Source organism: Oncorhynchus tshawytscha, linkage group LG02, assembly GCF_018296145.1.
Source record: "Oncorhynchus tshawytscha isolate Ot180627B linkage group LG02, Otsh_v2.0, whole genome shotgun sequence".
NCBI classification, from domain to species: Eukaryota; Metazoa; Chordata; class Actinopteri; order Salmoniformes; family Salmonidae; genus Oncorhynchus; species Oncorhynchus tshawytscha.
This window is the reverse complement of record NC_056430.1, coordinates 31,453,102-31,467,956: the sequence shown is the minus strand read 5'-3', so window position 1 is coordinate 31,467,956 and position 14,855 is coordinate 31,453,102. Positions and strand designations below refer to the sequence as shown.

Below are 14,855 nucleotides of genomic sequence, written 5' to 3'. Positions count from 1 at the left end.
TTGACGAAGGATTGAAAAATAATCTAAAATGGACTAATCAGTAATATAAGGTGCATTCGGAAAGTATTCAAACCCCTCAACCTTTTCCACATTTTGTTACATTACAGCCTTATTCTAAAATGGATTTTAAAAAATCCACAGCAATCGACACACAATACCCCATAATGACAAAGCAAAAACAGGTTTTTAGACATTTTTGCAAAAGTATTTTAAAATAAAAAACTAATATACCTTATTTACATAAGTATTCAGACCCTTTGCTATGAGACTCAAAATTGAGCTCAGGTGCATCCTGTTTCCATTGATCATCCAGGTACAGATCTGGGGAAGGGTACCAAAAAATGTCTACAGCATTGAAGGTCCCCAAGAACACAGTGGCCTCCATCATTCTTAAATGCAAGATGTTTGGAACCACCAAGACTCTTCCTAGAGCTGGCCGCCCAGCCAAACTGAGCAATCGGGGGAGAAGGGCCTTGGTCAGGGAGGTGACCAAGAACCCGATGGTCACTCTGACAGAGCTCTAGAGTTCCTCTGTGGAGATGGGAGGACCTTCCAGAAGGACAACCATCTCTGCAGCACTCCACCAATCAGGCCTTTATGGTAGAGTGGCCAGACGGAAGCCACTCCTCAGTAAAAGGCACATGACAGACCGCTTGGAGTTTCCCGAAAGGCACCTGAAGACTTTCGGACCATGAGAAACAAGATTCTCTGGTCTGATGAAACCAGGATGGAACTCTTTGGCCTGAATGCCAAGCATCACTTCTGGAGGAAACCTGGCACCATCCCTACGGTGAAGCATGGTGGTGACAGCATCCTGCTATGGGGATGTTTTTAAGTGGAAGGGACTGGGAGACTAGTCAGGATCGAGGCAAAGATGTACGGATAAAGCCTGCTCCAGAGCACTCAGGACCTAAGACCGGGGTGAAGGTTCACCTAACAGGACAACGACCCTGATAACACAGGAGTGGCTTTGGGACAAGTCTCTGAATGTCCTTGAGTGGCCCAACCAGAGCCCGGACTTGAACCCGATAAAACATCTCTGGAGAGACCTGAAAATAGCTGTGCAGCAACGCTCCCCATCCAACCTGACATACATTGAGAGGATCTGCAGAGAAGAATGGGAGAAACTCCCCAAATACAGGTGTGCCAAACTTGTAGCATCATACCCAAGAAGACTCAAGGCTCTAATCACTGTCAAAGGTGCTTCAACAAAGTACTGAGTAAAGGGTCTGAATACTTATGTAAATGTATGTATCAGTTTTTTATTTGGAATAAATGAGCAAACCTTTCTCATCCTGTTTTTGGTTTGTCATTATGGGGTATTGTGTGTAAACCGATGAGGGAAAAAACAATTGAATCCATTTTAGAATAAGGCTGTAACCCACCAAAATGTGGAAAAAGTCAATGGGTCTGAATACTTTCCAAAGGCACCGTATGCTGAATAGTAGCCTCTTAAAAAGGAAATCAAAAGGAAATGAAAACCGGCAGAACACTATTCAACAGTGCCCTCCTAGCTAGGCCATATCATGTAGTTTTCATACTAAATTGATTTTCAACAAGTTGTGCACGTTCTCGTAAAACTTTCTTAACTTCATCTGTAACAGAAACCATAGGGGTCCAGATCAAGAACAAACAAGCCAAACAATTCTGCTCAACATTAGGGGTCTAACTAGCAGCAGATGCATTCAGAGCCAGAGCCCGGGGCTACAGCCATTTTGTACGGATCCCAACTCACTTAAGCCTGCATGAGGTTTCATTTGGCTGCCTTTAAAGGGAGCTCAGGGAACAACAGAAAGGCGCTGTGGGAGGGTTAAACTAATGAAAAAGAATGTACAATAATCTGCAACAAAAGCACTGTCTTGCCTGACTAACCCCTCACCTGAACTGAGAATTTCAGAGTAAAAACTACCAAGAAGAACACACTAGCCTCGTCTTCTCTTACAGGACATTCTGCTTATAGTGATAGAGGTTATGTGATCTACTGCTTATAGTGATAGAGGTTATGGTGATCAACTGCTTATAGTGTTAAAATGGTTCTGCATGGATTTGATCACTCAAAGAGGAGTGCACTGCACTGACTGTATAACAATCACTTAAGAAAAAGACACTCACCATAGAAAAAGTGATCTTCTTTCTTACATCCACCAACTCCTCCTTCCACAAAGCAGCCAAATAAAGAATAAACACCTCCAACATCAGCCAATCACGTCAATAAATGAGGTTTGTTATTGTGGTTTGACTAGAAGATAAGTGGGGGAGAGGTTAAGTCTATTGGACCTTACGTTGATGAATGCTGGGCATTATCAAATGAGTTTGACCCCAGAAAGAGACTAGCGGGTGACTAGGGAAAATGGTAATATAAATAATGATCTCCTATCTCATTACCATATTCCAGATACAGTTCATGGCCTTTTTGGACTCGAACTGAATTTGTTGTGATACTGACCTACACAGAAAACCAACTGACTGACACAATTAACTAAAGGCTGAATGAATAACTAAATCTTGACTCCTTTGATAATTCTGCCAAAGGGGAAATAAGCAGAATGACAAACTCAAATGCTGAAACTGAACTAGGGCTGGGTGATGGTATGGAGGTGTTTGATGTTTCTGAATAATAAAATAAGCAAAAAAAGAAACAGCCCTTTTTCAGGACCCTGTCTTTCAAAGATAATTCGTAAAAAGCCAAATAACTTCACAGATCTTCATTGTAAAGGGTTTAAACACTGTTTCCCATGTTTGTTCAATGAACCACAAACAATTCATGAACATGCACCTGTGGAACGGTTGTTAAGACACTAACAGCTTACAGACGGTAGGCAATTAAGGTCAGTTATGAAAACTTACGACACTAAAGAGGCATTTCTACGGACTCTGAAAAACACCAAAAGAAAGATGCCCAGGGTTCCTGCTCATTTGCGTGAAGGTGCCTTAGGCATGCTGCAAAGAGGCATGAGGACTGCAGATGTGGCCAGGGCAATAAATTGCAATGTCAGTACTGTGAGACGCCTAAGACAGCGCTACAGTGAGACAGGACGGACAGCTGATCATCCTCGCATTGGCAGATTATGTGTAACAACACCTGCACAGGATCAGTACCTCCGGACATCACACCTGCGGGACAGGTACAGAATGGAGACAACAACTGCCTGAATTACACCAGGAACGCACAATCACTCCATCAGTGCTCAGACTTTCTGCAAAAGGCTGAGAGAAGCTGGACTGAGGTCTTGTAGGCCTGTTGTAAGGCAGGTCCTCACCAGACATCACCGACAACAATGTCGTCTATGGGCACAAACCCACTGGACCAGACAGAACTGGCAAAAAGTGCTCTTCACTGATGAGTCACGGTTTTGTCTCACCAGGGGTGATGTTCAGATTCACGTTTATCGTCGAAGGAACGAGCGTTACACCGAGGCCTGTACTCTGGAGCGGGATCAATTTGGAGGTGGAGGGTCCGTCATGGTCTGGGGCGGTGTGTCACAGCATCATCGGACTCAGTTCGTTGTCTTTGCAGGCAATCTCAATGCTGTGCGTTACAGGGAAGACATCCTCCTCCCTCATGTGGTACCCTTCCTACAGGCTCATCCTGACATGGCCTTACAGCATGACAATGCCACCAGCCATACTGCTTGTTCTGTGCGTGATTTCCTGCAAGACAGGAATGTCAGTGTTCTGCCATTGCCAGCAAAGAGCCTGGCTCTCAATCCCATTGAGCACGTCTGGGACCTTTTGGATCGGAGGGTGAGGGCTAGGGCCATTCCCCCCAGAAATGTCAGTGAACTTGCAGGTGCATTGGTAGAACAGTAGGGTAACATCTCATAGCAAGAATTGGCAAATATGGTGCAGTCCATGAGAAGGAGATGCACTGCAGGACTTAATGCAGCTGGTGGCCACACTAGATACTGACTGTTACTTTTGATTTTGACCCCCCTTTGTTCAGGGACACATTATTCAATTTATGTTAGTCACATGTCTGTGGAACTTGTTCAGTCTATGTCTCAGTTGTTGAATCTTGTTATGTTCATACACATATTTACACATGTTACGTTTGCTGAAAATAAACACAGTTGACAGTGAGAGGTTGTTTCTTTTTTTGCTGAGTTTACAAGTTCTAAATATGTTTTATGAGTAATGCAACTTGTCATTTAATTTAGCAAAGTATACAAATATTGTTATAGAATCCATACCGGTATGTGGATCAATAACAGTATTCAGTATTCGATATACCACCTAGCTCTAAACTGAATCCACATTTTCTCTGTCACCTTTCAGACAAGCGTGAAATCAACAGCAGCTGAGGAAACGCACTCAGTGGTAGTGCTCAACATGGTCAATGTCACCTCACTGTTATCTTAAAGTTAGCCTTCCTTTGCCTGACCCAATGGTCTTCACATAAAAGTTTCCAAGTCTTAACAGTTGGGGTTGTCCCACCTTCTGTAGGTTAGGGAGTCTCAGTGTTTCTCCAATGCCTGTATCTTTCTGCCTACATGTATCAGTGCTGTCTCTATTTATCTCTCTGCCTACATGTATCAGTGCTGTCTCTATTTATCTCTCTGTCTACCTGTAGCACTGCTGTCTCTATTTATCTCTCTGCCTACATGTATCAGTGCTGTCTCTATTTATATCTCTGTCTACCTGTATCAGTGCTGTCTCTATTTATCTCTCTGTCTACCTGTAGCACTGCTGTCTCTATTTATCTCTCTGCCTACATGTATCAGTGTATCATGTATCATTATTCGACCATGCTGGTCATTTATGAACATTTGAACATCTTGGCCATGTTCTGTTATAATCTCCACCCGGCACAGCCAGAAGAGGACTGGCCACCCCACATAGCCTGGTTCCTCTCTAGGTTTCTTCCTAGGTTTTGGCCTTTCTAGGGAGTTTTTCCTAGCCACCGTGCTTCTACACCTGCATTGCTTGCTGTTTGGGGTTTTAGGCTGGGTTTCTGTACAGCACTTTGAGATATCAGCTGATGTACGAAGGGCTATATGAAATAAATTTGATTTGATTTGATTTCTCTCTGCCTACATGTATCAGTGCTATGTCTCTAAGCATCTCTCTGTCCAGCTGTAGCATTGCTGTCTCTCTTTATCTCTCTGCCTACATGTATCAGTGCTATGTCTCTAAGCATCTCTCTGTCCAGCTGTAGCATTGCTGTCTCTCTTTATCTCTCTGCCTACATGTATCAGTGCTATGTCTCTAAGCATCTCTCTGTCCAGCTGTAGCATTGCTGTCTCTCTTTATCTCTCTGCCTACATGTATCAGTGCTATGTCTCTCTGTATCTCTCTGTCTACCTGTAGCAGTGCTGTCTCTCTTTATCTTTCTGTCCACCTGTAGCAGTGCTATGTCTCTCTGTATCTCTCTGTCCAGCTGTAGCAGTGCTGTCTCTCTTTATCTCTCTGTCCAGCTGTAGCAGTGCTATGTCTCTCTGTCTACCTGTAGCAGTGCTATGTCTCTCTGTAGCTCTCTGTCTACCTGTAACAGTGCTATGTCTCTCTGTCTACCTGTAGCAGTGCTGTCTCTCTGTATCTATCTGTTTACCTGTAGCAGTGCTGTCTCTGTATCTCTCTGTCTCCCTGTAGCAGTGCTATGTCTCTCTGTATCTCTCTGTCTCCCTGTAGCAGTGCTGTCTCTCTGTATCTCTCTGTCTACCTGTAGCAGTGCTGTCTCTCTGTATCTCTCTGTCTACCTGTAGCAGTGCTATGTCTCTCTTTATCTCTATGTCTACCTGTAGCAGTGCTATGTCTCTCTTTATCTCTCTGTATACCTGTAGCAGTGCTATGTCTCTCTGTATCTCTCTGTCTACCTGTAGCAGTGCTATGTCTCTCTGTATCTCTCTGTCTACCTGTAGCAGTGCTATGTCTCTGTCTACCTGTAGCAGTGCTATGTCTCTGTCTACCTGTAGCAGTGCTATGTCTCTGTCTACCCTGTAGCAGTGCTATGTCTGTCTACCCTGTAGCAGTGCTATGTCTCTGTCTACCCTGTAGCAGTGCTATGTCTCTCTGTATCTCTCTGTCTACCTGTAGCAGTGCTATGTCTCTGTCTACCTGTAGCAGTGCTATGTCTCTCTGTATCTCTCTGTCTACCTGTAGCAGTGCTATGTCTCTGTCTACCTGTAGCAGTGCTATGTCTCTCTGTATCTCTGTCTATCTGTAACAGTGATATGTCTCTCTGTCTACCTGTAGCAGTGCTGTCTCTCTGTATCTCTCTGTCTCCCTGTAGCAGTGCTATGTCTCTAAGTATCTCTCTGTCTCCCTGTAGCAGTGCTATGTCTCTAAGTATCTCTCTGTCTCCCTGTAGCAGTGCTATGTCTCTAAGTATCTCTCTGTCTCCCTGTAGCAGTGCTATGTCTCTATGTATCTATCTGTTTACCTGTAGCAGTGCTATGTCTCTCTGTATCTCTCTGTCTACCTGTAGCAGTGCTATGTCTCTCTGTTTACCTGTAGCAGTGCTATGTCTCTCTGTCTACCTGTAGCAGTGCTCTGTCTCTAAGTACCTGTAGCAGTGCTATGTCTCTAAGTATCTCTCTGTCTCCCTGTAGCAGTGCTATGTCTCTATGTATCTATCTGTTTACCTGTAGCAGTGCTATGTCTCTCTGTATCTCTCTGTCTACCTGTAGCAGTGCTATGTCTCTCTGTTTACCTGTAGCAGTGCTATGTCTCTCTGTATCTCTCTGTCTACCTGTAGCAGTGCTATGTCTCTAAGTATCTCTCTGTCTACCTGTAGCAGTGCTATGTCTCTAAGTATCTCTCTGTCTACCTGTAGCAGTGCTATGTCTCTAAGTATCTCTCTGTCTCCCTGTAGCAGTGCTATGTCTCTCTGTATCTCTCTGTCTACCTGTAGCAGTGCTATGTCTCTAAGTATCTCTCTGTCTCCCTGTAGCAGTGCTATGTCTCTAAGTATCTCTCTGTCTCCCTGTAGCAGTGCTATGTCTCTAAGTATCTCTCTGTCTCCCTGTAGCAGTGCTATGTCTCTAAGTATCTCTCTGTCTCCCTGTAGCAGTTCTATGTCTCTCTGTTTACCTGTAGCAGTGCTATGTCTCTAAGTATCTCTCTGTCTCCCTGTAGCAGTGCTATGTCTCTAAGTATCTCTCTGTCTCCCTGTAGCAGTGCTATGTCTCTAAGTATCTCTCTGTCTCCCTGTAGCAGTGCTATGTCTCTAAGTATCTCTCTGTCTCCCTGTAGCAGTGCTATGTCTCTAAGTATCTCTCTGTCTACCTGTAGCAGTGCTATGTCTCTAAGTATCTCTCTGTCTACCTGTAGCAGTGCTTTGTCTCTCTGTATCTCTCTGTCTACCTGTAGCAGTGCTATGTCTCTCTGTATCTCTCTGTCTACCTGTAGCAGTGCTATGTCTCTCTGTATCTCTCTGTCTACCTGTAGCAGTGCTATGTCTCTCTGTATCTCTCTGTCTACCTGTAGCAGTGCTATGTCTCTCTGTATCTCTCTGTCTACCTGTAGCAGTGCTATGTCTCTGTCTACCTGTAGCAGTGCTATGTCTCTGTCTACCTGTAGCAGTGCTATGTCTCTCTGTATCTCTCTGTCTACCTGTAGCAGTGCTATGTCTCTGTCTACCTGTAGCAGTGCTATGTCTCTCTGTATCTCTCTGTCTACCTGTAGCAGTGCTATGTCTCTCTGTATCTCTCTGTCTACCTGTAGCAGTTCTATGTCTCTCTGTCTACCCTGTAGCAGTGCTATGTCTCTCTGTATCTCTCTGTCTACCTGTAGCAGTTCTATGTCTCTCTGTCTACCCTGTAACAGTGCTATGTCTCTAAGCATCTCTCTGTCTACCCTGTAGCAGTGCTATGTCTCTCTGTATCTCTGTCTACCTGTAGCAGTGCTATGTCTCTCTGTATCTCTCTGTCTACCTGTAACAGTGCTATGTCTCTCTGTCTACCCTGTAACAGTGCTATGTCTCTAAGCATCTCTCTGCCTACCTGTAGCAGTGCTATGTCTCTCTGCATCCCTCTGTCTACCTGTAGCAGTGCTATCTGTCTCTGTGTCTCCTACCTACCTGTAGCAGTGCTGTCTCTGTGTCTCCTGCCTACCTGTAGCAGTGCTATCTGTCTCTGTGTCTCCTACCTACCTGTAGCATGGCCATGTGTCTCTGTGTCTCCTGCCTACCTGTAACAGTGCTATCTGTCTCTGTGCGTCCTGCTCACCTGTAACAGTGCCTTCTGTCTCTGTGTCTCCTGCCTACCTGTAGCAGTGCTATCTGTCTCTGTGCGTCCTGCCTACCTGTAACAGTGCCTTCTGTCTCTGTGTCTCCTGCCTACCTGTAGCAGTGCTATCTGTCTCTGTGTCTCCTGCCTACCTGTAACAGTGCTATCTGTCTCTGTGCGTCCTGTCTACCTGTAACAGTGCTATGTCTCTAAGCATCTCTCTGCCTACCTGTAGCAGTGCTATGTCTCTCTGCATCCCTCTGTCTACCTGTAGCAGTGCTATCTGTCTCTGTGTCTCCTACCTACCTGTAGCAGTGCTGTCTCTGTGTCTCCTGCCTACCTGTAGCAGTGCTATCTGTCTCTGTGTCTCCTACCTACCTGTAGCATGGCCATGTGTCTCTGTGTCTCCTGCCTACCTGTAACAGTGCTATCTGTCTCTGTGCGTCCTGCCTACCTGTAACAGTGCCTTCTGTCTCTGTGTCTCCTGCCTACCTGTAGCAGTGCTATCTGTCTCTGTGCGTCCTGCCTACCTGTAACAGTGCCTTCTGTCTCTGTGTCTCCTGCCTACCTGTAGCAGTGCTATCTGTCTCTGGGCGTCCTGCCTACCTGTAACAGTGTATTCTGTCTCTGTGTCTCCTGCCTACCTGTAGCAGTGCTATCTGTCTCTGTGTCTCCTGCCTACCTGTAACAGTGCTATCTGTCTCTGTGCGTCCTGCAGTTCCTGCTCTGCGGTGGTGAGGGAGCGATCCAGACGGCCTTTCTCTGCAGACAGACGCATGCTGCCCTCCTCCGTCTTTAGCTTCTGACGCTCCACCTGGAGAAACAGTCATTCATAGTCAGAATCACCTCAATATCATTCAACAGTAGATATTGGGGTCAAAACAGCAGCCATCCCCATTGGCGCCGGTGGGGATGGCTATCGTTTTACGGGCTCCTAACCACCTGTGCTATTTAGTTAGTTTTTTCGCATTGTTTGTAACTTATTTTGCACATAATGTTGCTGCTACCATCTCTTATGAACGAAAATAGCCTCTGTACATCAGAAGAGATTACTCACCTCAAACTAGACGCAGTCCGACGCAAAGGATATACTGCTTCCCCGAGACCAGGCCCCAATCCATGTAATTTACATGAAGAAAAGACGGAGATACTGGGGGCAGAGGTCGTGGTGCCTTGCGAGAATTCGTCGGCGAGTGGGTGTTTACCCACTACCATCCGTCCTATTGGCCAATGTGAAATCACTGGAAAAAAACTGGATGACCTACGTTCAAGACTATCCTACCAACCGGACATTAAAAACGGTAATATTTTATGTTTCACCGAGTCGTGGCTGAACGACGACACGGATAATATAGAGCTGGCTGGGTTTTCCATGCATCGGCAGGACAGAGCATATATACGTCTAGTAAGACAAGGGGTGGGGGTGTGTATCTATTTGTCAATAACAGCTGGTGCACGAAGTCTCAAGGTATTGCTCGCCTGAGGTAGAGTACCCAATGATAAACTGTAGACCACACTAACTACAGAGAGAGTTCTCATCCATATTATTCGTGGCGGTATAGTTACCATCACAAACCGATGCTGGCACTAGGACCGCAGTCAACAAGAAAATTCTCATCCAGAAGTGGTGCTTTACGCCACACACAGAGGCGCTTTACGCCACACACAGAGGCGCATACAAAGCTCTCCCTCGCCCTCCATTTGGCAAATCTGTCCATAATTATATTCTCCTGATTCCTGCTTACAAGCAAAAATTAAAGCAGGAAGTACCAGTGAGATGATGCGGATGCTACAGGACTGTTTTGCTAGCACAGACTGGAATATGTTCCAGGATTCATCCAATGGCATTAAGGACTACAAAGGGAAACCCAGCCGTGAGCTCTCCAGTGACGTGAGTCTACCAGACGAGCTAAATTCCTTTTATGCTTGCTTTGAGGCAAGCAACACTGAAGCATGCATGAGAGCACCAGCTGTACTCAGAGCATGCACGGACCAACTGGCAAGTGTCTTCACTGACATTTTCAACCTCTCCCTGCACGAGTCTGTAATACCTACGTGTCAAGCAGACCATCATAGTCCATGTGCCAAAGAAAGTGAAGGTAAAATGACTACCGCCCCGTAGCACTCAAGTTGGTAGCCATGAAGTGCTTTGAAAGGCTGGTCATGGCTCACGACAGCAGGTAGCCTAGTGGTTAGAGCGTTGGGCCAGTAACCGAAAGATAAAATCCCCGAGCTGACAAGGTAAAAAATCTGTCATTCTGCCCCTGAACAAGGCAGTTAACCCACTGTTCCTAGGCTGTCATTGTAAATAAGAATTTGTTCTTAACTGACTTGCCTAGTTAAATAAAGGTTCGATTAAAAAAATGAAATAAAAACATCAACACCATCACCCTGGAAACCCTTGACCCACTCCAATTCGCCTACCGCCTAAACAGATCCACAGATGATGCAATCTCAACTGCACTCCACACTGCCCTTTCCCACCTGGACAAAAGGAACACCTATGTGAGAATGCTGTTCATTGACTACAGCTCAGCGTTCAACACCATAGTGCCCACAAAGCTCATCACTGAGCTAAGGACTCTGGGACTAAACACCTCCATCTGCAACTGGATCCTGGACTTCCTGATGGTGGTAAGGGTAGACAAACACATCTGCTACGCTGATCCTCAACAATGGGGCCTCCTAAGGGATGCATCCCTCCTGTACTTCCTGATGGTGGTAAGAGTAGGCACAAACACATCTGCTACGCTGATCCTCAACAATGGGACCTCCTAAGGGATGCATCCCTCCTGTACTTCCTGTTCACCCACTGTACTTCCTGTTCACCCACAACTGCGTGGCCAAGCATGACTCCAACATCATCACTAAGTTTGGTGACGAAACAGTGGTAGGGTTGATCAACGACAACGATGAGATAGCCTATAGGGAGGAGGTCAGAAACCTGGCAGTGTGGTGCCAGGACAACAACCTCTCCCTCAATGTGAGCAAGACAAAGGAGCTGATTGTGGACAACAACATCAATTGGGCTGTAGTGGAACGGGCCAAGAATTTAAAGTTCCTTGGTGTCTACATCATCAAAAAACTATCATGGTCCAAACACACCAAGACAGTCGTGAAGAGGGCGCAACACCACCTTTTCCCCCTCAGCATCCTGACCGGTTGCATCGCTGCCTGGTATGGCAACTGCTCGGCATCAGATCGTAAGGCGTTACAGAGAGTAGTGTGAATGGCCCAGTACATCACTTGGGCCATGCTTCCTGCCATCCAGGCCCTATATACTAGGCGGTGTCAGAGGAAGGCCCAAAAAATGGTCAAAGACTCCAGTCGCCCAAATTGTATTTTTTACTTTAGTTTATCTAGTAAATATTTTCTTAACTCTATTTCATGAACTGCATTGTTGTTACGGCCTTGTAAGTAAGCATTTCACGGTAAGGTCTACACCTGTTCTATTCGGCGCTTGTGAAAAATACAATTTGATTAGATTTCCATGTTTAATCCAATTAATTGAGGAAGTTAATTGAAAACCGGCCATTATTTTCAGAGGATTTTTTCATTCATGAATTGCATTTAAATTCACTTCCTGAAATGAACTGATTGAAAATCAATACTCCCAACTTTTTTCGACAGTCATCATATTCATCTTATGGGCTTGTAAAGTAAGCATTTCACTGTAAGGTCTACTACACCTGTTGTATTTGGAGCATGTGACTAATACAATTTGATTTAATATTGATTTGATATTCCTAATGTTCTGTTTGTGGTTCATATTTCTCTCACTCCTGTCTCACCTTGTCCAGTGTATTTCTCAGTGCGTTTTTGTCCTTCTCCAGGCGGACGGCCTGTCTCTCTGCATCCTTCTTCTCTGTCTCCAGCACGGCCACGGCCCTCTGCAGCCCGCGCAGCCTTTCCTCTGCAGACACCCTCTCTGTCTGGGCAGACTGGGCACTGCGCTGGGCTTCTGTCAGACTGGCAGACCGCTGACGCAGGGCCTAAAGGAGAGACAGGGTGAGGGAACAGCTATTCAGATGAGATACAGGCCTATGTCTCCCGCTCTTTTTCGTTACATGTTTTTTAATGTAAATTCTTCACATGCCCCCGCTATGTCCTTACCACTCTCCTCCTGTGTGTGTGTATAAGGTTAGTGTTGAGGAAATGATTATGTATGAGTAAAAGTCTCTCTTTCATTCTCGTTCCTTCTCTCCCTCCCTCTCACCTCCTGTGTGTGAGCCAGCTCTGCCTCCAGCTCTCCTCGTCTCAGGTCGCTCTGAGTCAGCTCAGTCTGTAAGCTCTGGACGCGCTCAGTGAGGGCCGTCATGCCTCTCTTCCCGTCCGTCAGGGACGCCCGCGCTCCATCCACTCGCTCCTGAAAACAGCAACACTACATTCAGTTTCATGGGTTCAATCTAGACTACTCATTACAATTTGCTCTAATCCTATTTAAATTACAGGGATGAACCTTGACAAAAACAAACAGTTGAATTTCAGCCCACTGTCATATCAATGATTCCTCCTCCACCTACCTGTAGATGCCTGCGGTCCTGCTCAGCCAGCCCCAGGGTCTTCTGCAGTGCGACAAGGCGCCCCTGGGTGGCGGTGTGGGCAACGGTGGCCTCCTGGAGGCTCTGGGAAAGGCTCTGGTTCTTCTCTCTGAGACAGACCTCTCCCTCCTGGGCTTTAGACAAAGCCTGGCTCAGCCTGTCCACCTCTCTCTGGAGCGACGCCACACAGCTCTCCCCCTCCGCCACCTGGGACAGATGCACAACGGAGTGTGTGAGTGGTTTAAGTCAGTGTGTCTTAGTGTGTTTCCGTTTAAATCTGGTTAAATCTCAGCATGACGTAAATGGGGGTGTACTTGTTCCTCTATAGTAGATTGATTGAGTTTTCATTCAGTGTGCTACCTGTTTGACTAGTGCATCATGGCGCTCCTGGGTGGCCTGGTTCTCGGCCTCCCTGTCCCCCAGGCTCAGTTTGAGTCTCTGCAGCTCCCCTTCCAGGCTGCGTCTCCCCAGCTCCACCCTGGTCCCCCGGGCCTCGGCAACCTCCAGGGCCTCCCGCAGACGCCTCCGCTCAGCCTCCAGACGCACCTCGCCCGCACGCTGCTTACTCAACTGGTCCTACAGGGAGGGAGGGGGAGGGGAGAGTGAGGTGAGAGAAAGGGAGACAGAGGTAGAGAGTGAGAGAGTGACTGAAAGAGAAGGAGAGAGCTAAAAGAGATGAAACTGGCAGACTGGCAGTCACATCAAGGTCACATGTCAAAGCCAGCCAGCCAGTCCATACAGTTACAGTATGTCATGGTGACCCAGTCTGGCAGCAGAATGGCTGCTCTGTAGAGAGATATAGAACTAGACACGAGGGGAAAACAGAGACACTCCACAAACACACTCAGAGAGGCCAGGCCAGATAGACAGTTGATCCACAGATGGCCACATCCCTTCTTTCTTCTCTCAACTCCCCATAATGCTGAACCCCCCTCCCCTTGCTCCCGAACTTCCTCTCCTCTTTCCAGCAACATAAATCATTTGAGTCTTTTCCCAGGAATACAGTCTATTAAATTATCTACTATTTGATTCTGTGGCTCCTAACTATAATCTCTATAATCATAAATACCTACCCTCCTTTCCCTTGGTTCGTCTTTTCCATTGCACTTTATCCCACTAACCCTCTCAATCTCTCTATTTCCTTCTCACTCAGCCAGTCCCTTTCTCTCTCCCTCTTTCCCCATGCTCCCTCTGTTGTCAGCTATGGGGAGTGTTTTCTAGGGTGGTGTGAGGGTTGGACTTAGAGGACTGGACATATGGACAGTTGCTTTGCCCAGAAATATGACATGGAGTTTTGTTTAATGACTCAGTATTCTGTGGCATCTGTTGTTATGACAGTTTTCTGCTTCCACCTAGTGCTTCCTGCAGGGTCACCATATGGCAGTGTTGGCAGGTCAGTGGTCAGCACTGTGTGTTAGCAGACACTAGAATCCTTGTCAGGGAAGATATTCTACAGTAAGTATGTGTTTGTGTGCGTGTATGTCTACCTGTGTGTGTTTTTTCTCTGTCTCGACAGTCTGCAGGGCTCTCTCCAGCTCCTTGACTCTGTCAGTGAGGGTTCTCCTCTCCCTCTCTCCCCTCCTTGCCGTCTCCTCCTGCTGCTGGAGGATGGCCTGGGTGGAGCTCAGACGCCCGTCAACACCACGCTTACCTGGACGGAAACACAGACAGTCACAACACTGGAGCATTCACAGACAAGGTCTTTACGCTAACATGTTCCTAACGTGTGCTCTCCCCGTGTCTTTGTATGTCTGTCAATGACTTCACTGTGTAAATGATTCTCTTGGCCTTCTTATGGTTTGCGTGCAACGTGTGTGTGTGTCTCACCCTCCTGGCACTCCTGCAGTGTGTTGTGTAGCTGAGAGAGGCGGTTCTGGGCGGAGTCTCTCTCCCCTGTCACCTCCTCCAACTCTCTCTGTAGCGCCCCCAACTGGCAGCGAGCCTCGTCCTGAAAACCAACACCAGGAACACATTTCAACAACATGCCTTCAGACAATCTGACAGACTTTTAGCATTTCCTACAGTCACATATCAGTGCTGCAGAAATGTTTACAGCACAATGTTGAGATAATTCATCTAAAAGTGAAGAGTGAAAAGGGACTTCAATCTGTTAGAATAGGAGAATGTGTATAAAATCTAAATATGTGTA

General features: G+C 46.4%; 1 protein-coding gene across 4 annotated transcripts in view; it reads right to left on the bottom strand.

The window, feature by feature from the left end:
- Positions 1–14,855, bottom strand: part of LOC112218064 (rootletin) — a 42,824-nt gene that overhangs the window by 1,414 nt on the left and 26,555 nt on the right. For 3 of the 4 annotated variants that reach the window (XM_024378677.2, XM_024378683.2, XM_024378664.2), the window contains exons 29-36: positions 14,534–14,654; positions 14,194–14,357; positions 13,067–13,282; positions 12,689–12,913; positions 12,382–12,531; positions 11,957–12,157; positions 8,848–8,979; positions 2,113–2,154 (exon numbers count right to left, since the gene is read on the bottom strand). In XM_024378677.2, the coding sequence (XP_024234445.1) occupies positions 2,113–2,154; positions 8,848–8,979; positions 11,957–12,157; positions 12,382–12,531; positions 12,689–12,913; positions 13,067–13,282; positions 14,194–14,357; positions 14,534–14,654 (1,251 nt within the window). The remainder of the gene's footprint in view (positions 1–2,112; positions 2,155–8,847; positions 8,980–11,956; positions 12,158–12,381; positions 12,532–12,688; positions 12,914–13,066; positions 13,283–14,193; positions 14,358–14,533; positions 14,655–14,855) is intronic. The other variant, XM_024378672.2, reaches the window with a different exon arrangement.